General features: G+C 43.5%; 1 protein-coding gene and 1 long non-coding RNA gene across 3 annotated transcripts; one reads left to right on the forward strand and one right to left on the reverse strand.

Annotated features, from left to right (window-relative positions):
- Positions 1–13,264, reverse strand: kdf1a (keratinocyte differentiation factor 1a). Its single transcript, XM_015348834.2, has 4 exons — positions 13,177–13,264; positions 6,151–7,262; positions 4,600–4,677; positions 1–361 (listed from the first exon to the last, which is right to left on the reverse strand). The coding sequence occupies exons 2-4, from the start codon at positions 7,241–7,243 to the stop codon at positions 261–263; spliced, it is 1,272 nt and encodes a 423-aa protein (XP_015204320.1). The 5' UTR covers positions 7,244–7,262; positions 13,177–13,264; the 3' UTR covers positions 1–260.
- On the forward strand, positions 12,517–19,158 carry LOC107077535 (uncharacterized). 2 transcript variants are annotated; one of them, XR_001478564.2, is made up of 3 exons: positions 12,517–13,032; positions 13,116–13,456; positions 18,735–19,158. It is a non-coding gene; the product is annotated as an uncharacterized lncRNA (long non-coding RNA). The 2 variants fall into 2 exon arrangements; XR_001478565.2 differs by having other exon boundaries at positions 13,119–13,456.
- The last annotated feature ends 3,465 nt before the right edge of the window (positions 19,159–22,623 follow it).

Raw genomic sequence — 22,623 nt, forward strand, 5'->3', positions numbered from 1 at the left:
TAAAATCACTCGGGGAATTGTGTATTTTAAAACAGGTGGCATTCCTGCCTGCAGATTCTATGTATCCTAAGGCAGTCCAGGTTCTCTTGAGGAGAGTGGAAAGTTGCATTTTCTTTACGAGAAGCTGAGAGTTTCCTCCCATCGGGAGGGGTGCAGCCTCATTCCCTCCTCCCCCATTGCAGCGTCTGTGGCTCTAAACAGTCTCGGCAGTGTCCAAGGAAAGGGGTTCCGGTGAAAAGGACCCTCGCTCCCCGCATGTTTCACGTGCGGAAGTATTTATCCAGCAGAGGGGTCCCAGAGGAGTTCGTCTCGGCGTCTGGGAAAGAGGCGTAGTTCCCTGTCGGACAGTTTGAGGAGTAACCTGTGACACAGGGAAGGCAGTCAGCCACAACATCACACAACAGCAAGTGATCACCACGGTGTGATGGAAAAAAGGCATTAAAGGCTACTTTAAAGAACTAAAAGAAGTACAAAAAGAGGCATGCTTATACAGTGCTTGAGATGAATGATCAGAGCATGGGAGAAAGAGACTGCTCTGACAGGTGGCAAAATGTACACAAGACTAGTTTGACCTTGAACCGCAGCAATGGCCAATTACAATTTCAGATCCCGCTGCGGAGACAGCTGTCGGACCTGTGTGGCTTTCAATCTGGGTACTGGAGACCCCCAAGCCTGATGGTTCTCAATTCATCTGTGTTCTTTCCTAAACACACGTTTGGGACCTGAACATTTGTGAAGAGTTCAAATTAAACGGATCATCACGTCTGATAAGGGCTCAGTAATTTAATTGGGTGCTCAGGTGGAACGAAAGTTGGGGGGTGTGGGGGTGCTCCAGAACCAGGCCTGGGAACCCCACCCCTGCCCTGATGGATGTTCAGACATCACTGGTTAGCTAGGTTGCTACAGAGCATTGCTGTTGTAAAAAAAAGAAATTAAAGAAAACTACAGAAACCTATTAGCACCACTTTAATGAGATAAGATTGCATTGAAATGCAATATCTTGTAAACTACTTCCTGATATGGCAAAATATTAGTATATTTCCTTGGGACAACATTATTGCATAGTACCATTTTCATTAACAAAAGAGGAATATTGTCCTGTTAGTACACATGCTCCTTAATGCTAATTAATTTGCAGTCTTCGGTAAAATATATGTGAAATATATAACATGCAGTCATTAAGCATTCCTGGGTTAAACGCATCATCTTCGCCATTTTTGTGAAAAGCAGAAAAGACAGCTCTACAAATGTATGATATTCTTGACGTGAAAATGCAAAAATGGTGTAGATAGGGTGTCGTCTACATATTGTTACATGACTTCATGTAACACTAAGTCTTATACCTGCTGTTAGTTTATTGTTACTGCTGGTCAATTCGTGAATAATTAAAACAATTACAGGACAGCACTGTCTGGCCAACAGTAATGGTTTTATGAAGTGAGTCCTGTTGGCGGCAATGTGTTAGCAGCAGTATCTCCTGATAACCATAGTTATCAGATGGTGGGGAAAATGTGCTCAGGGTTGTAACTTTAGTAAATCAGTATCAATGCAGCTTGCAGAGTGGAATGCAGCAGATAGGACTTAAAGCAAGCAAATTGATTTATGCTCCTTTTGAGTGTCTCAGAAAGTGACCAGGATGGGCAAAAACACAAAGGCAGGCCAATTACTAAACAGGGATCAATACATTAAAAAACAGATTGCAGTCTAAGTTTAAAGTACTGATATATATCATATATACATGATATAATGACTCAGCAATTTCAGTTTTCCACCCAGTTTCTAACACCATAGCTAATCAAATTCCCAGAAGTTGCTTGCATAAAAAGTTAAACTCTACTATTCATTTTATTTTGTTTACCTATGCAGAGATAAGCGCTGAAAAAATTCACCAACATACTCTGATAATTTTAAACAAAAGCTACTTCCTTCGAAATGGGAGCAACACATTAACATACAAGGAACTCTTCAGGAAAATTATATTGGCAAGGAATCAAAACCTCAAATAGGATGTCATTTAAACCTGACAGCTCACCAGGACAGGTATAGACTGCTAGGGAAACAGAGGTGTGCCTACCGAGCAGATCCCACAGAAAGCCACTCAGTTCAGCCAACTGCCTTTTCGTTTGCCATTTCTTTCACAGATCGTTTAATGATAACGAATTGCATTTATATTGCACTTTTCGTCTCGCCATGCTTTACATCGAGGGGAGAGACCCGAAACATCCATCAGTGAAATGTGATTTTTCCAGCACATCAGGCACAGAGGTGAGACACTGCCTCATCAGTTTCACTAAAGGGGGACCCATCCCAGGGTAGAAGTTAGCCAGGAAACTGTTCCCCCACTCCTGGGAGCTGTGCAATGGCATCTACGGTGATGTGAAAAAGAAAGCCCACCCTCTGAAGATTCTATGGTTGCCGGCATTAAGTCATACCTGACATTCACCTAGTCCTCACCAAATCCTAACAGCAGATAAATCTAACCTCATGTGACAAAGAACACACACGTTTTACTTTGTCATTAGTTATTAAAAAAAAATCAGTAAACATTCAGAAGTTTTGTGTGAAAAAGCTTGTCAGATACCATCCGTGGCTTAAGAAATTGTCCTACGTGGACAGAAGCAACTGAAGCTTTTTAACTTAAGCAGAGAATATTGTGAGAGGACTTGATACAAGTACTCAAAACCCTGAAATACATTGAACAAACTCCCCAGCCATATAGTTATTATAGATATATGGGTACCTTGGATTCTTTCTAGAAATAGCAGGAGAGAGTCTTGGATCAATTATTTAATGAACTACCATATGGGATTGATTAGGCTGGAAGACCTTCTTTAATTTGAACTGTCTTAATGTGATGTTCCACTGAAGCATGCCAGAGCGAGGAAGTACAGTTAAAAGGATTTCTAATCCTTATCAGTGTGCAGAACAGGAAATTCTACCTGCAGCTCTGCCTGGTGAGGTCAACAAGGGCAAAAAAAAAAGAGGAAGTAGGGAGTGGTAGTTCAGTGCACAGGAGTGTTGGCTTGGACAGAAATCCTGTCAAATCCCATGTCCACCTTAACATCACTTTTATGCCAACATCAATGATACAGATGTGAATGCCTGATTACATCTTATCACATTGAGCAGACTACATTTTATTGGCATCCTCTAGTTTTTCCATTGTTCAATAATCACTAGAAAGAACAGTTGCAAATAATTCAGCTTATTTTTTTCTGCAGCTGACTGATCCAAGGACTTACTCCATTTATTAAAAGAACACGCGGTATCAGCCGCAATTTGGCCAGCTTGTTCCAGACTCCCACAACCCTTTGTGTAAAGAAGTGACTCCTGTTTGCAATTCAAACACATATCCCTGTAGTTTCTACTCTTGCCCTCGGGTTCATGGTTTCTGTTCATTCTAATCTTGATTAATGCCAGGATGACTCATACATAGTTCGAACTCACGATAAGCTCTTAATAACCACGTGAACTTGATCTCATCATCTGTTAAAGGAGTCATCTCACATCATTGGAAACCTAAATCATGAAAAGAAATGTATAATGTTCTCTACTGCATCCTCTGCATGGAAATGAAGAGGTGAAAGCTTGCACAAAACCCACATCTTGTTAAAAAGCCCACAGGTTAATAACGGCTCTCACAAGGCTGCAGAAGTAGGTATCATGTAACAGAAGACTTAAGGCTAAGGCGTTTCAGGTTCTGTCAAGGAACAATAATAGTCTTTTGGTAGCCTTATCAGCCTCACGTTCCCAAATACCTGTGAAAACCGATGCTTCGGAATGTGACGATGAAAGCAGAAGAGTGAGAAAATTCTGGCGGCTCTCGGAAATATAATACGCCATTGTTAAACTCCTCCATGACTGAGGGCAATAATCACGCTCAGCCACCCCCATCACCCCTCTGTCTCAGAGGTTTGTTCTGATGGAAAGCAGCTACATTACGGCAGTCTTGCCTAATGCAGGGGTTTGCTCTGTATTGCCATGTTGCTCCTCCTTCTCCAACTATTGCATTGATCTTCTGTGTACCATTCTCCATCCTGCCCACGAGAGATGCAGGTGGATTTAGAAAGGAAGGCACAAAAGGCAGGTTTTGAAAATAAAGCTTCAGTGGGAGGGACCAGTGGGGATTCAGATCGGGCTTGTTTAACAGTTTGAAGCCCATTACGCACCAAAGACAGCAAAACCTTTTATCCATTTCCCTTCTGTTTTTCTGCATTCATCTTAAATATTTTTGACCTAATGGTCTATGAGATATACAAATGTGTCTCAACAGAAATAGAACAGCACATAAAAAGAAAAAGAGAGAATAAAACTATTCTCTTAATATTGTATAATATACAACATGATTAGATTAATATTGTAATTATATTGAATATATTAATATTTTATTAATAACATTACACATATTTAACACAATGCATCACTTACATTCAAGAAAATATTAAAACTGCTTACTTTTAGCTGCAGGAAACATTTGGAAAACAGGGCAAAACTGGCCTGTTGTGTGTGAAAGAACATGAACAGCAACCTGCACCACAGTGCTGAGTCTGGCCCTGTAAGTGTAAGTCCTTAAACAACAGCAAAGTCTTAGTATCTTACCTTGGCTGCTGCTGTGCCTCATCTGTCTGGCTAGTTTGTCCGACGACGTCTGTTCCGATATCTTGACGTCCAGATCCGCTTCAAGTGACAGAAAATAAAAAATTACAGTTGATGTGCATGTGTACATCAAGAACAATTATAATTCCCAGGGAGGTTCTGCTGGAAAACAATATTCCCGAATAGTCTGGGGGTACTTGCATGTCCGTTTACTACGTTCCCATGCCGAACGTGTACATTACATTAATTAATCCAGTTTCTGTTTTTACGATGCACAAGGCCTGTTTCATAAAAAAGGATAGTAAGAAACTTTATACTGTGCACGTTAGCATTGAACTATTAATACAATCTTTACTTATGGTGAAACTGTACAGGTGGAATAATTCTATTGCATTTGCATCTCTATAACAAACTGCATATGCAGTTACCCTAGAGTGCACAGAATCTCCAAGAAACTCAGTAAATATCTCCTGTCAATTGGATTTTCCTTTATGAACATCTGTGCATAGGGATGTTCAAGATAACACTCCACTACCTATTTGAAAAACCTTCCTAAAGGTTCCTAAAGAAACCCCACACAGTACATCCACACAGACCAACTGAACCGTGACCTGATACTAACCTGTCATGCAAACATATGAAAATATGCCACAGAAGTTTGATTTTAAGGTAAAAAGCTACAGTCTATTGGGGGCAGCAGAGAACTAAGGTTTGGCAATTAAAAAACAGATGAGCAGCCTGATAGTGGTACAAAAATACAGTAAACCCTCAATTTAACGGACTTCACTTTACTGGAGTCCGGATTTTGCAAATAAAATCTATGAAATGGGAATTTTGTCTGTAAAATCAGAAATGTCACTTTCCCAGCAATTGTGCCAATAATAAAAAGTTAAAAATCAACACTACGTAGGTTTCAAATTCAGGAATATATATGGCACACTATAGGGGTAGGTCAGTTGCTTCAATGTGTGCTGCTTGTGTTACGCATGGCTTAGAGAGTTTTATACAGTATATTTCTGGCACATGAAATTAAGAGCTGGTTAACAGGAACAATTTTCATTGACTACGTTGATTGTAATAGTTAAAAAAAACAAGTAAAAAGATGCGGCAAGCATACAGACTGTATAGTGTATACATTTTTCCTTATATAATATTTTGGAGCTGATAAAGCATCATCTGTGATTTATTGGACATTCAGCAATGAAGGACACCCCCTCTCCCCTATTAGTCCATTAAATGTTTTGTGCAATAAAAAGGATGGGAGTGAGCCACGTCAGGACCTAGAGGTTACAGGTTTGTGAACCTAAGGCAACAAATAGTAATGGGGCTTTCTCGCTTGCTCCTTTATTTTGGGCAACTATTGCATGCACAGAGAGGGATTAAGACATACAGTATGTCCTCTGCTGGGCAGCACAATTTACTCAAAGGCCCGCAGCTCATAAATAAATCTGCTAGGCCAAGGGAACCTCATTTTCCAGCAAGAGTCTGGAAACGCACATCTAATCCTCGGGAATGGGAACACTATCACGCCAAAGAAATGAGAGCCGGCCTTACTTTCCTGGCTGGTGAGAGACGTCTCGATCAAGGTGTCGTTGCCGCTGTCGGGCAGGGTGCCATCGCGACGCCCCCGGTCCTCCGCCCTGTGGCCCGGCTCTCGGCTGTGGCTGCCGGAGCTGTACGCCGAGTCGGACTTCTGCGGGGCGGCCCGCTTGCTCTTGCGGGTGCTGATCCGGATGACCCCGTGCACCAGCCGGCACTCGGCGTCCTGCTCGTCCAGGTTGTAGTCCTGGGCGATGTTGTTGATGAGCTCGGTGATCTCGCTGGTCTTGCGGAAGAAGACCGAGTCGGAGGTGCACTTGGCCAGCTGGTCGATCTGGTGCAGCTTGTAGAGCTCCAGCAGCTTCTTGGTGATGAGGGAGTCTATGTCCGTGCTGCAGTCGCTCAGGTCGTCCAGGTACTGATCAGGGTCCTCCAGGGAGTAGGAGCTGGACGGACGCAGGGTGTCCCCCTTCTGCACAGACTTGGAAGAAGGGGTTCTTTTGGGGGCGTTCACCCGTCCCTCAAGTTTCACCCGTTCGCCTTTGAACTTGATGTCGGGGTAGTTGAAGCTGTCGGACAGTGGGGGTTTACTGTGCTTGGTCTCCAGGGAGATGCCGGACGTGGGATTGGACAAAGCCAAGCCATTCGGCCGCTTTGGCTCCTGGGAGCTCTTGACGTCCTCGGTGGAGGTCTCGTTCCTGTCCAAGCAGGGGATGTAGACGCTGGGCTCCGTCTTGTAGAAGCCGCAGGAGAAGATGCAGCAGATCAGGGCCCTGCAGCTGCTCCAGCCGAGCGAGGAGCAGGAGCCGCAGGTCTGGGTGCTGGGAGGATTGTCCGCGGAGCCTGGGATGAAACCGATGGTTTCCGACTCCCTCCCGTTGGCATCTCTGGGGTGAGCTTTCCTGGTCTGCTGAGGAGGGGGCCTCCTGGTCTCTTTCACTTCTGGGGAACCTTCTCTGTAGGAACACTCCCTGTAGGGCTCCTTGTTGCTGCTGCAGCTGTCTCTGGAGACAGATCTCCCATGGCGGTAGCTATCAGCCACCTGTCTGGTCCTGTCCTGCGCTTGGTAGTGGGGTTTTTGAGGGCTCCCTGCACTGCTGCCAGGCATGGCTCACCAATTCCCAGGCCTGAAAGCGAAGAGAGACAACACATGAGAGAGAGCACAACACTTAACAGGCCAAAAGCCGAAGACTCACATCTGAGGTCAGGGGTTCGGAAAAGTCCCTTTCAGATAAGAATAAGATCAGATCAATTTATTGGCCATATACAATTTCTTGCATTAGGAATTTGTCTTTTCACATACCCCAACATGCTCTCCATGAGACACACAGACAGGGAGAGAAGCTTGGGGTCAGAGCACAATGTCAGCCATTTATCTGGCTCCCCTGGAGCAGTTGGGGTGAAGGGCCTTGCTCAGAGGCCCAACGGAGTAGGATTCCTCTGCCGGCCGCGGGATAAGAACCGGCAACCTCCCAGCCACAGGCGCAGATCCTGAGTCACAGAGCCACCACACCGCCCCTAGACCCTTCCACCCATGATCAAAGCCAATCAGGAAGCTTTCTTTCCGGCAAAAGTTTCAATCCATGTTCACTAATATTAATTAATTGAGCAACAAAATACAGACTTCTAACTAGAAAAGCCAATGGAGAGAGCCAAGATCTGGAGTGACAGTGTATTAGTCTCTCAAACACATTGCCAAGAGCTGCCATCCAACTAAACCCGTAGTGTGTAACATTTCTGCACTGTGCCTTCACTTTATTTGAGCTTTTTCACAAAAAAAGTGTAAACAAGTCTCGATAGTAAAGAGTGGATAAGGGCTTAGTCCCAGGAGTATCTTCATTCTGCCTGTAGTTCTCTGCCTTTTTATTTCATTGGAGCACAGCATACAGTATCTTTCACTTTTCATCCTTTCCCTGCATTTACACCATGAACATGCCTCAGTGTTCCTGGGTGTCCTGCAGTAACAGCTGTCCAGACCGTTCAAAGCCGATTGCCAGGAGGGGTGCAGTTCAAACAAACTGGCATCACACCGTCCTTCAGGACATCCATTCTGCAACACTTCCAATCCTCCCTTTCCCTCTATTCAGGTTCATTAATGGAGACAGAACTTTCTGCTTTGGCTGGAATGCCAAAAAGTCTGAATGCCTACCACAACCAGGTAGCAAAAGAAACCCACAAACACTAAACTGGGACCAATTCTAAGAACCACCAAGCAATTAACAAACAACAGGAAAACAAGCATGGGCACACACCACAACTACAGTGTTGGCCTCGATGTCCCCGTGAATTACAGTAGAACAGATGAGCTGATTTGATACCTCACCAGCACCCCAGCCATCTGCCCGGTGGGACAGGTAAACTTTTATCTGTAGGTCTGAGTGTCTGGTCAGGTTTACCAGGGCAAAATAACAGCTTCTAGCAAGAGACTGCTGGTCTCCACTCACCCACAAAAAGGCTCACTAAGAATCTGTGGCTAACCACAATGCAGCTCTGGAAATCGGACTGCAGAGAGTTTTAACATCCAATCTTATCTAGTACACTATTCTTTGTTTTTCCCCTCCATTTTCAAAATGCCAAACGTTTAGCACACAGCATGGCGTTACAGGGGCATGAGAGCCTTTTAGAAACAATGCTAACTTCCAAAGGGCGAATCACAGGAACTAATCTTACTCCTACTGTCTCTTCCAATGTAAAATTTTGGGTGGATTCAATTAGAACATTGGTACACAATTTATAATTTGTAAAACTCTGAATGTGTGTGGCTCAGGTAGCTTCAGTCACCACTGAATTCACAATAAACTGTTAGACCACAGGCAGCCTAAATGCATTCAACCATCTCTTTATGGGTAAATGACATTGAAGGAGTCTGTAGAATTTGAAACACGGGGCAGTTTGCTTTGGGTGATCCTCAGCACACAGGGTGAAATGGAGCCTCAGGCTGCCCTCCGCTGAGCTAGACGGGGAATATTTTCCAAAATATATTTACTTAAAGTGATAGCCATGTTCTAAACGAATCCCAAACGGTCTTTACTACCGGAGAAATAGGCTTCCATTGTCCGTTAATCCCATAATGTTGCACGGCAGGCTGCCGACTAGACCAGCCCCGTCACAGTTGGCTCTGCCTCTTTGTTCTCGTTTCTCGACTGGGGCACCTCCTGCGTGCAGTTTGCATGGAATTTCTCCAGGTGTTCCGGTTTTCTCCCAAATTCCAAAGACACGGAGGCGAGGTTAATTAGAGTCTCTAAGGTGTCAATACTGAGTGAGCTTGCACATGTCTCCTAGAAACCTCCCATCTTTAAAACTAAAACTCCTCCTTGTACCTCACACTTCTGGGCTCGTCTCCCGGTTGCTGTAACCTTTATTAAGAATAAGCAGCCTTCTGACATTGGACAGATGGATTACTCCAATAAAACTAATTTTGGGTTTTAAAAATTATATTTAGAACCATTTTCTTGGGGGAATGGGGTCTCCTTCACACACATTTAATAAAAGTTGACAAAAAGCACATGCAAACAGTACCCCATTAGAGGAGAAATAACGACATTTGAATTCATGATGCTGAGTCATCCTCATGTACACACATGCAATGGAAATAATTAGCATATCAGCTACACACATCTAATGAACATGCACATAACTCTGGTCATACAAGAATGCGCTGCAAAACAAATGTGCAACTGAGGGCAATGAGGCTTGAAATGAGTAAGCTGAAATGATGCTGTGCACAGGCATCATGGAGCACTGTATAAAGAACAGGGAAGAAGTTGTGAATGTCCGTTGAGATGTGCAGGAGAGGCAACCAGACATCACAAAATGCTCCACAGGCTGAATGTTCACAAAAAGAAGCCAGATTGTTAAAGAGGGAGATATGCTGAATCAGATGTGTTGCCACATGCTATTGGTATGTGAAAGGGATGAACCAAAGTGCTTTCAGCTACTGCCTAAAGGAAATCAATGCAATCTGACCTAGGTGAGGCCAAAGGCCACAAGATCATACAACCTTTTCTCTCCTGATATGTTGTATAAGCAACATTAGAAAGACAAGGGAGCTCTATTTGTAAGTGACACAAAGACCACACTTCTAGATCAACTGCAGAGTTAGTTATGGTCATGGACAAGAGGTCAGAACCCAGGTCACCCCTGATGAGGTGTTTTGTGAACAGGATGTCCCCCATGCCTAATGTTTATATTGTAACCATTTCTCCTAAAGACAGGTTCCATTCTTCAAAGGCAAAAGCATGCTAGGAGGAAAATCTCAGCAAAATCAAAGGGAGAGAAATTAAGTCTTTTTTTCCTGATCTATTTCACATGGAATGACCCTTAGGATAAAAAAACAAAACAAATGAATAATAAGATACTGTACAAAGGTCTATAATGTATGAGCTGACATTTAACTGTACATTTTGCCGATTGTCCTTTTACACACTTCCACTGACAATCATCACCTATCCCATAAGCCCCATTTTAACCCCTCTCCTGTACTCAAAATTATTTTATTTTGTCCACCACCCCCCCAACACCAAGTCTCCCTCCCTCGTGACCCCGCACATCTGAAAGTTTCTCTACAGTCTTTTCTTTTTGACTTGGGAGCCGTGAAATGACCTGCGCTTCATGGACGTTACTGACTAAAGTCCGGGAGGGATAACAACATCATGTCAGTCTCACACAGCTGCCCCCAACCGCCATCATTACAAATGAGCTCTGTATAACGAACACAAACTCCTCACTTCTCATCCCTCCACCACATCTCCACCTTGCAGCTTCCCCTGGGTTCACTCCTCTCTGACTGGGGTTTGTGCCTGCGCGTCCTGTGTCCTTGCCCTGTGGCCTTGTGGCTGCCCATTAACCAAGCAAGTGAAGACAAACTTATCTGCTGTTGTCCCTAGTAAATTCGTAACTCGTCCGCCAGTTATCCTTCGAAGCCCCTCGTATCTCGACAGACGCATGCAGTGATTTGGACCCTTGTGGCAGTCTTGCACAAAGTCTGTGTGTGGTGCAGGCTACACAGCAACACCCCGCCTGGCTCTGAAGAACAACCTGCATGATTATACACTGGCTTGCACCCTGTGCAGAAAGAAGTGAGCGAGAAAATAAATCCACCTGAAAACAGACCAAAATCATTCATTGCTGTTTTCAGGATGTGCTAATTAATCCCACCCAAATGCTGTCCCCTGGATGCGTTGTCGTGGACTTCCATTAACCCTGGTCATTGCAGCAGCATGAGAGTACAGAAGAGGAGAATGTTCTGCAGCGGTTATCGACCCCATGGTGCAGACAGAAAGCATGATCTGTGCAAGGAACTCTTTCCAGGACGACATTCCAATACAATTCAATAAGCGTCACACGCCGATCTAGAGTCAGTACTACAACGCTGCAAGCACAGCCACAGGTTTTCAGTTTTCCTTCCCTTCGTTCCGAAGGCTGATTTAGCTCTTGATCTTCAAACACATTAAGGCTATGTGTTAATTCAACTCAGAAATGAACAAAAATGAAGCGTCTGTTTCCTAAATTACGGTACTTTCTTACCATACGCATAGCCTGATTCCAGAAACTTGCAATCGCATTTGAACAGCTTTGTTGGACCGACCAATGAATTGCAGTGTTGCCAAAGCAATAACGATTGGCAAGCCATTTAGAACACCAAATACTCGAGAGGCTCACTTTCTGTTCCTCAGGCTGGGACAGGCGATTGCATTCTGGGATGCCAGCCCCACTGATCGTACTCCCCCCAGTATATGCTGAAAGTTGTTCTGGTCGTGACAGGTGTGGGAATTCTGGGATTCGATTTGTTATTCTAGGGAAGGTTGGTTTGAAACTGGAGTTATTTCATGGCAGGCAGCACGAAATGCACCCCTGCAGTTTTTATCCCGCATGAACACGGGCATCATTAGTGTGCAGCATATTCAAAGATGCCCAGGAGTTCCTCAGAAACTGCTGAAGAATGACACCCATGAGCAACCGTGGACTGACCCGAATTAAAAGCGTGAAAACACTCCTCAGCAAATCCACCGAAGCTTTCATCGAATTTAACAAACCCCTGTCCCTACAATTACAGCAACAAAGAGAAGTAGACTAAAAGTATTTTCAGGAACAGCTTTCAATTGCTCGCGTCGATTGGGTAACTTAAAAATAACCCATTTATTCGCAACGCAACAACATGCAGGTCCAAAGAAAGCGCAGGCATAATGGGCCTCTTCTATTTCCTCGTATGTCACAATCGGCAGCTTCAGATTTAATCTGTTGTTAAACGCGTCTAATGATATCACGGTCCTATCTAATCGAACAATGAACCGCATCTGGAACGTAAAGGCAAATCGGACGTAACAAATCGACCTCAGAACACTGCCCATATATACTGCTCGGAGCTACCAGATAGTAGAGTATACCGTACTGTAGTAATTTAAATATAGAGGGGGTGGGGGTCTCGGTGTGTATTTGTATACAAGTACTTGTTAATGTGCACATATTTAAAAGGTTTTCCTTTTCAACCCTGTAATCAGTGTACAATTTTTTGACCGAGAGCAAGAAACACCTACGAGGCCCAAGGCGCGCCATGGACGAATGCAGCAAACAATTCGGCAAAACTAATCCGCACGTATTTACCAACATACCCAGCCATTATTGATTGTGTGATGAAGTATACCACCTTGTTTGCGGAAAGCGTTTCAGCTTTGAATTTACTGTTTCCATACTGTGTAAACGGGGCCTGTGATGGTTACTGTTAGTGTACTGCGCTGCAAAAAACCTTTCGAAACAAATGTACGATTCAGAAAAGTATAGTTGCTCTGCGGCCCGGTATATATTATATTGTTGTTGTTTTTTGCAAAGCTGCTTTGTATAGGTAGAGCAGGTTTTTTTTTCCCAGGTCGTGAAACATCCCAAACGCAGGGAATAGAGGTAACAGATGTTTGTTTGTTTTTTGACGAATGCTCACGATGAATCTCATCCAGCTATATGTAATGAAATGCGCGGTCTCTCAGCAGAATACAGAGAAAAGTGCAAAAATGAATTTGTACAGATTCATTTTTGACTCCGACTTACCACATAGGAGGTAATCTTCTGCTTTCTGTTCTTTTTTTTTAATTCCGGAAGTCAAGCGGTATTCTTCCTTTGCTCGTATTTTGTGCAACTTGTTTAACTTGCGATTCCCTGTACTTTCCCCTCAGATAAAGCTGAGGGGAGACGAGGAGTCACCACTTTCGACGCCAGACGACTGATTCGGTCCAGTACGGCTGTAGCAGCCCAGTTTAATCCCAGTTCCTACAGACAATCAGCCGGCGCTCGGCTGCCTTGTCGTCCTGTGCGTTACCTACAGATACAGGTAAGCCCCGCACCCACCCACAGGTGAGCGGTGACGTCACATCCACAATTTCTCTCCGCAGCGTCAAATCAAACGCACGGGTAACATCCCGATCAGTGACTTAATGGCGACGTATAGAGACCAGCAGTTTGTGCATTATTTAATGTCTGCGACGGTGAAATATCTCAGAGCTGAAGTCCATCCACATACTGTATGCGTGGTCATCAACAAGAAAAACAGGAATAATATTAATAAACGGAGATTCAATAAAGATTTAGCTCCCTCTTTTAATTCATATACGCATACATATACGCAGCAACACTTCATATAATTATAAAATGCTTTGTTTTATATGCTCATACACACCGTAGAAACTTCCGCAGATAATTAAAACACGTGTTCTGTTTGATAGCTACGATATGATATGATTAATAACAGTATAATAACAGTGCCACCAGTTTGATGTGGTGAAGTGGTATCGTGTCACCCCTTCCTTACAGGCTTTCCAATACAGTGCACAGAGAAGTCCACACGGTATTTTGCTCACGACTCCTGAAAAGGGGATTTTGTTACATCTCGGTCTTAACGCTAGAGGTCCCCAGCACTATCTGGCAGTATCAGCCCGGAACAGACTACGAGTTACCCCCTTCCTTCACATTTTAAATTTGATTTTCCGTGGGATGGAGCAAACAAGGCTCAGCCTTCAGGTGAGTCGACATTCTAGCCCGACTCAAAAGGCGAGGTCAAACTGCAGTACTGTTTTGGCGGTAGTACTGTGGTAGTACAGTGGTGGGGGTGAATACATTTTAGAAGAGGGACTAGTAGTCTCCGGTGATGCGAGGAGGACCAAGTACTCGTTTTTTTTAAGAAAAACGTCATGAAAGCAGTATAACATTTACCACAGAAAAATGGTGTATAAACAGTGTTAACTACTCATTGTATTTAATAATTAAACCTGAATAAGGCTCCACGGCCGAAACGTTGTGTTTTCTTCCTTCTTTTTTTCAGCAGGGAATAAACCTATTACCTGTTCCTTTAATAATTATTACGAGTCACCAGTGTAGATTAATTATATGATATTAAATGCAATTTTCCAAATGTCGGACCAAATAGACTTAATGACTGATTTCTATGCACTGGGAGAACAATGAAAGGGAATATTTTGTCTGAAACAGGATACACGGTCATTATGGCCACACCTCTTAACAAAAGCATTCCGCAAAAAAAAAAGGAGAGGCGGGTGTGTATGTCCCGCAGTATGAATGTGCGTGTTGGAGTCGGAGGCGCGATTAAACTGCTTCCATTTCATAAATGGGATGAATTACGGGTTCAGAAAGATGGCCTTAAAATACTCGGCTTCAACTCTGGCAATTAATCAGACTGCCTGAAAAACGACGATATGTAGAGAAATTCGTGTGGCAGAGAATTCCCCTAGCAGATGGGTGTGAAGGTGAAAGGCGGACGGAATCTTCCCCATCTGCGCTCTGGAATTAACAGCGAAGAACGCCGTTAATCTCGCGGCAGACTCGAGGGACCGATTAAGGCAATTTCTCAGTTGTTCTGTCACTCAGAGAAACATTAACCTTTCTCCACAGATACGCCGCACAAGTAAATATGACTTTACAATACAACACCGTCCCCCGTTCGCTGGGTTCTGTGACAACGGAAACGATGTTATTTTCAACGGCGCCGCAGCCCGGAGTCTGGGAATCGACGGGTTTAATTGACAAAATAAACGGGAGTTTTTGGACCAACGCTTTCCTAACCGGCGACAACAAAACAATTACTAGTGATAAAAACAGTAATGCATATCGAAAGTCTGATCTGATCTGAACAGGGAACATTGTGATGCTCTTGTTCACGTAGAGACATCTCGTTTTCCCAGTAATGTAAAATGAAGCATGCCTTTAGGGGACAGCAGGGAGCCACCCAACTCAACTTCGTAACCCCCACTATCGGGCCACGCGGAGTCGCAACACAGTTTGGAGCATCTTTGAGCAGTTTGGATATGAAGTAAACAGATGTAAAGTCGATTACTGTAGTATCCCCCCCCAGCTCGCCAGCTCTGAGTAAAAAATCAGTGTTGTGCACACAGAAGGTATTTTAAAATACATATAGCTGACACAAATTTAAGTATCGCTCAGAATTTACGTATACCTGTAAATGGCATACGTAAACCAAGAAACTCCCTAAAGATAGTTTTTTTTTCCGTGAAGCTTGGTGTTATTTTTTTCTTTCCTGGTGTAGAAACTTTTTAAACGGGGGTGTGTACTTGTCTAATACCGAAAAACGTAGCAAAACCTGATGGTTTTACACGCCGGATTGATTGTGCTAGTGGAAATCTTTGACGAGATACGAAAAACACAGTGACGGTAGGCTGCTCTGGTGATGTCCGAGTTCCAATAAACTCATTTTGGTTCAGAAGCTTTTTTAGATGGCATAATCAGCACAAGCAATTGCGGTGTATTAATTTTATTTTACACACGAGTCCCCGAGATAATTAGGGGCGCTCACACACACAGAGCCCAGCGATTGGGCATCTGTTAGACCGCAAAGACGCTGGATGATAAACGATTATTGTAATTTCCTGATCCTACTCCTCCTGCAGAAAGCCACACTCCCCCGTGTGACTGATGTTAATGAACTTTTTTTGTGTGTAATTCCATTACACGCTGTATTAGGGCTTTAATGGCTGATGTGGGACTCTGTGGCAATTGGATTAATCCAAGGTTAGGAGCTTGTAATTTAACAAGATCTCTACGAAGGTGGAGGAGAATGAGATAATTGCTCAGTTTTGTTCCAGGATTACATTTATTGAGGTGAACCGTTGCACCACTGGAATATTAATTTACAATAGGATGAGTTCACTCACATACAGCAGTACAGAATATGAAACCCAGCTCCACGAAGGAGCTTAATTGTATATGACCCATGCACAAAAAAATGTCTGGACAAGACTATAAAAAAGTTCGTTTCACCTCCGTGCATTTAAAACACTTACTATATATAGGAAAAGGGAGATGTACACTTTGATTAACTTTTGAAAGAATGGCTCTATTCCTGCCCCCTCCCAGTTTGCGCTAGTCAGGCTGGCTAGGCCAACAGAACCATTCTCCAGAGCCCAGTTATTTAAGATCGATCTGCAGCAGCCAGAGATACAGCACTTGGGATTTCTTAAATGTGAGGTATTTTTAGACCAAACTGCCCATGTGCAGGCTTTGTTCAGCCTGTCAGGGGTCAGTCTCCTCCGTTTGTTCCTGTACGGTTCCAACAGTAATCCTTGGGCTGTTGTTTTAAAGGGCCCCTGCACTTTCCCACAACACACTCAATGTTTGTTTAATGGTAAAAATCTTTCGGTTCTGTTTTTATTTTTCTCCTCCAGATCGAGAGGAGCCAGTTGAGGGAAACCCAGTACATTGGGGATGTCTGGGCTAATGTCCCAGCCTCCACTTGTGTCCTTACCTGTTTTGAAACAAAGGAAAATCAACACAACACACTTTTAGTCACTCTAAAAGTGACTAAAGAAGAAATCTGGAGAGTGGGGTGCATGGATAATTTGAAATACACACATCTTGTGTTATACTCTATAGGATAATAGACATTTGTGCTATAGGGCTGATGCACACAAAGACAGTGCTCAGCTGGCATGAAGCAATGAGCATTTTCTGCCATCTTTCTGCACAGATTCCTAGATATGGCTCAATACTAACTCAGCCTTTAATGTTCTCCTTTGTTAGGTACAACAAAATCAGCATCAGATTTTCCTTGCAGGATGTTTTGGCCTTACCTGGATAACCTGGCCAGTCGTTGCCTGTGAAAACCCAGTTTTTCTGGGCAGATAATTATATGCAACTCTATAGATTACTCAATATTCTTCCAAAAAAGAATGTTGTTTCCTGTGAAAGTAAATTCTGTAGTAAAATTGCTGAAAGTTAGTAAACCCCAAACGTGGTTCTAATCTTTTTGATGCAGTGTTATTTTAGCATATTGGAGGTATGCCAGATGTGAAGAACATTTCAAACAATTTTAATGTCTGCAAATGCCTTTCAGCATACACAGACACATTCATTACTCCTTTCTGGTTTCCTGTGAGCTCTGAAACTGGGATTGAGCTTCTCTTCCCACTGCAATCCAAGCCTGACAGTCCCACAGTTCCATGACCTTACTTGCTCAGCAGGAGTTGAAGACTCTATTGCATGTGGATTTCACTTTCAGCATTGGGATGTCTCTGAGCTGATGGAAATCGAGGGGACAATGGTTCTGGCTGCAGGGGCCAAGGAAACTAATCCCTCTTAATGAACTAGTCCGATTAGAGAACAGCACGGCGCTATAGTTACTGTATTTGAGTTATCTAGGACTTCCCCCTCCTGGAATGTGCAGAGAAAGAGAGGCAGGACTGCACTCATGAACACAAAGGATCAAAACCTGTTTGTTAAGCTGCTATTCAGGAACAATTTAAGTCCTGTGAAAGTTAATCCTGTGTTAGACTCTCATGTGCAATGGCGTGGAATCTCATTTCCAACATAAAGTAAATAAATGGCATTTTCTTTTATTAGCATAATATTTACTTTCATTGAAAGATCAATCTGTCTTCCGAACAATGCCTGTGCCTTTACTTCTCGAAGAGTATCGTTCTGATGAGTGCAACTCTTCTGATCATGCCTAAAAAGTGAATATCAGTCCTTTAGATACTGATATATTTTGTAGACACTTCACAGCCATATATATATTTTACCAGGGCCAACACTACCAGGTTTCCCTTAAAGAAAGACAAGTCTATAGTTTTCAACAACACTGCATGCATCCTAATGCATGAAGGGCAGTGTAGAGTTGTGGTGAGGACTCCTGACTGGAGGTGGAGTCCCAGGTGAGGTTACAGCTGCTGCTCCTATTAAAGAGATGCTTTACCCACATTTCTACGCCTAAATAAACTTTTTAAATTGCTGGGGATCAAAAGGGTCGGGCCAATAAACAAATCAGTTCTGGGTGTAACTTACACGGTATCATCAAGGATGCCAGTTGGTCGCTGGGCAATAGGAATTCTGTAAACAAGCCCCTTGTATCCCTCAATATCAGCATGTAGCGCTTTTCCCATTCAGAGGAGAACACTTGTTTACCAGCTCAATTGTTGTCACGGATCATATTTCCATAGAAACGCCAAAGCCGGAGGGCTGGGATACAAAGAAAAGAAGGGAGGCAGGGAAAGTGTCTCACTGAGAGGCTGGCCCGCAGCCTGGATACTGCTGCCCCCCCCAACACACACACTCACTCTCCACTCTCCTCTCTCCCCCCACTTCAGGTGTCTATTGTGCATGTAATTAAAATCATCCTTAACCGGAACAATGGGACAGGAGACGGACACAGGAGCACTGTGGGAAGAGCTCTGGAGCAGCCGAAGACGGAGCACGCCGTTAAGCCCCAGGTAACGGCTGTGGCTGGCTGCACACGAGAGCTCTGCCTCGGCGGACCGCACGGGCACCCCGAGGTCCTCAAATGCAATGAAAAGCCTTTTAGGACTGGCCTGGAAGAATACCCACCGCCTGCTTCTAAACAGCGTCTTACTTATTCATCCAGCAAGGAACCAACCCCAAACCGCCCAAGTATTCCGGTGCCATCTGAGAAATGATTTCCACAATTCACAGTTCACCAAGGTTAGCTTCTGCACCGAAAGACACTGAATTCCGTGCGACTCGTTTTTATGCCAATAAAGTATTGAACTAAAAGGCTTAGGCCTCCCGTTCTCTACCAAGAAAACAATTTCCAGCCCAGGGTGGGAAGGTTTTGTACAAAATACCAGTCTTCGGCTGTATTTTGTTAAAAGTTCAACTTATAACTTATACATTTACAAATTCTAATTTTTAAAATTAATCATAAACGTTTTCATTTGCCTTTCCCTGTTAACACTGATATTGAATCTTCACTGATTACGGACTGCCATACTCATATTTATACATACATATTTATTTGCATAGGTTTATTTAGAACCCTCTGCTGTAGTGCCATCATGAATCACAATCTAATCTGGGGTTCCTGAATCACAGAAACTCCTTCTTTATGACATCCCAGGCTTGTTCCTCCATCCAACCTCAGCACAGCCCCAGGTAAATACATACCAGGCCACTTCACCCCTTCCTGCAACATGTCATTTCCAGGAAGTACGTCATTTCCTGTTTCAGTCACAAGTAGGTGCATTCTAGGAAAACAAAATTCCTCCTTGTTTCTACATGGGTGTGAAATTCCAATATTTTCAGTCAATAGTAAAAACACCAGAGGCTGTAGGTTTTGCAGCACATTGTGGATTCTCCAACAGCCAAGTCCCAATACTCTGCTCCACAATATTCTGCGTTTTTCCTTACCTGTGCTTTATGTTTTGCAGGCAGAGAATTAAGAGCAATGAAAATCAAAATGTTAAAATGTTGTGCTGTTACCCATGTTTCGGCACACAAGCCCACCTTCTTGAATCTTAATCTCTTACAGCCCAGCATGATTTTAGTTTTCCTACTGATTACTGCAGGTCACTGTCACAAAATAATTAAGCCTACATGTCTTTCTTAAAAGACAAATCTGTACACAAAGTTCCCAAGCAAAGGCCTTATACTCAACACAGCTATTTATCTTCCTTTAATGCCTGTTAAGCTCTTGGCCTGTCTTAAGTATTTGGCTGTTCCGGCCTGGCTCTTGACAGGAGTCTCTGCAATTGTGATTCAATTACATTTCGTAAGCTGGCAGCAGCAGTGCTACGTTTAATCAATGTAGTTCTATTAGTCTTTCTAGATGAGCTGGAGCTAAAATACTGAACATAAAGCAACGACACCCTAAATAACAGATAGAATAAGGAGAACAGAGGTATTACCTGTATGCACAACCCCAATGATGTATGCATATCCCTTATATAAGTTTGAAATAGTAAATTAGTAGAATAAACATTGCATTCTACCATGTTTCTACCGCACTCTTCATTTACTTTCTTTGCAGTGGTTCCTCTAGTTACCTATCTGCCCAATACTTTTTCATACATTTTGCTCTCCTTTTACCACAGTAAATTTTCATAAAAGACGCAGTGACTCAAAGAAAAACAGAGCCACTCTTCTTAGTACAGGTGATAAAACTCTCTTTCTTTAGTGGACTGTGAAATGAAGAATGATTTTGCAGTTTTTTGGGGAAAGTGGAAACAGTGAGAGTTCAGCAGGGCACACAAAGCAAGATAAGAAGAAATAAAGGAAGTGTCTCCTCGCACTGTTCACTGTACACAGCCCCCAAGGCATGATGGGAGACCTCAGAATGCACTGCTGCCAGAGCACTAGCTGTACACAGGAATCGGCAGCAAAGTGCTGTGTTCGTGCATCCATGATCACAAACCTGCATATGGTAAGAGTCACAGCCACACAGAACCTATCCCTGCAGCACAGGACACAAGGAATGGCTACAACCCATACAGCCCATACAATTAACCAGTGCTTTACTGATCACATAGACAAACAAAATTCAGAGACATTGATGCCCGTAGCCTGGATGTCTTTGTAAGGAAGAGTAAGCTGAAATCCTCACAGGGAAACACATGTTCATGTTTCACACAGGCGCTCCAGTTCAGTATCAGTCAGTATCCAAGATGTATGAGGCAGCAGTGATGACCACCATGCTATTGGGCAGGACTGTGTTCATCAACTAATCACACAGAAAAGAAAGTTGTAAATTACTGTGCCCTTTGGTTTCATATTCATTACCGTAACTTACCACTTACTGATTCACATGATTAAAATACATTTTTTTTCTTTAGCTTTATTAAAGATGGTGAAGCTAAAATACAGGAGTTTGAGAAAGGCCCTGAATCTGTTTCTCCTCTGTGTGGCATTTATGCCAAAACCCCAGAGTCCAGCTGCTGTCTCAGGCTGGTTTCCAAGCCATACAACACAAGTGAATGACAAACTCCATAGCCAGTGGCAAATTTCACAAATTGCCTCTAATTATATTTCCCCTTAATTAAGTGCATTGAACAAACCACCTGCACACACTGATATCAAATACACTAGGGAAAACAAAGGAAAATGTTTCCATCTTTGATAACTACGATTCTTCAGGATTTTATGCAGGATTCTTGATACAGGGAACCTGAATGCTTGGGAAAACCCAGACCAAAACTGACTGAGGAAGTCTGGGAAACTGACAGACATCAGACATGGTCTGAAATCCCCGTTCAAAACATTTAAAAACAAAATAATTCATGACGTGCTTCACATGAATCATGTGCCAGGGCATACTGTCGGTGTTCTTTTTGCCATGTGAACAGTGATCCCGTCTACCTTTATAATGGTTTACTGTGGAGCAGCAGAATAATGCAGTGTTTAGCTTGAAAGTGCGATAACAGCACAGGAAAGCTCAGAGAAAGAGAGACTCGAGCCATAAAAATACCTTGGCACAGTAAAAAAGAGCCTGTGGCACAAGTGTAGTGGAACAGTGTGGTAATACCTTCAAGACAATACAGCGCCTCCAGATCTCCAGAGCAAATGGGACTCTTAATTCAAGGCAGGAATCCATCAGGCTCAGAAGAGTTAAAGACAAAATCCAGTCGCTTCAACCGCATCCTGCTACCCCAACATACATGCACCCAAACAACCCCCACACGCACACTTTTCCTGCATCCCCAACACCCTCCTCCCCCTCTGTCTCCCCTTTCCCCAGAGCTCAGGCAGAGACAAATGCCTCGTGTCAATCTCCCATTGATCAATAGGGATTATTAGTCTCAACCTCCTGCAGATGAAATGCGAGAAAGATTTGCTGCCTGGTTGTGCAAATGGCTCAGGATAGCATGTGTATCTGTCACCCTGCCCCACTTTCCTCTGTCACAGTGCTTTATCAGCTGGGTCATTCATCACCGGGCCGAGTTTCTTAAAGGAGCGGGAGCCATCAATTCTAAGCAGCTCCAGCCTGCAGTCCTGGAGTACAGAACCACTGCAAGGTGGAGCTCGGAAGGTAATATAACAGCTTGCTTGTGCACAATAGAACCAAAATAAACTTCCTTCAATTGGAAGAGAAGATAAATAGATGTCTACTACCATGCACTTGCATGATGAGTTGTACGGGAGAAAACCAGCACACAGAAAGCACCATGGAGTGATAGGAAGGGATGTGGCTTTCAATTCTGTTTTACTACCACATTCCTCCCCCCCACCCCAAAAAAGAAAGGATCT

This window comes from Lepisosteus oculatus, chromosome 11 (assembly GCF_040954835.1).
Source record: "Lepisosteus oculatus isolate fLepOcu1 chromosome 11, fLepOcu1.hap2, whole genome shotgun sequence".
NCBI lineage: Eukaryota > Metazoa > Chordata > Actinopteri > Semionotiformes > Lepisosteidae > Lepisosteus > Lepisosteus oculatus.

Excerpts from the sequence above, each read along its gene's own strand:
- kdf1a (XM_015348834.2), bottom strand. The coding sequence starts at position 7,243 with ATGCCTGGCAGCAGTGCAGGGAGCCCTCAAAAACCCCACTACCAAGCG. Across the intron at positions 4,678-6,150 it reads GTCTCTCACCAGCCAGGAAA|CGGATCTGGACGTCAAGATA; the intron begins GTAAGGCCGGCT and ends TGTCACTTGAAG. Across the intron at positions 362-4,599 it reads GAGGCACAGCAGCAGCCAAG|GTTACTCCTCAAACTGTCCG; the intron begins GTAAGATACTAA and ends CCTGTGTCACAG.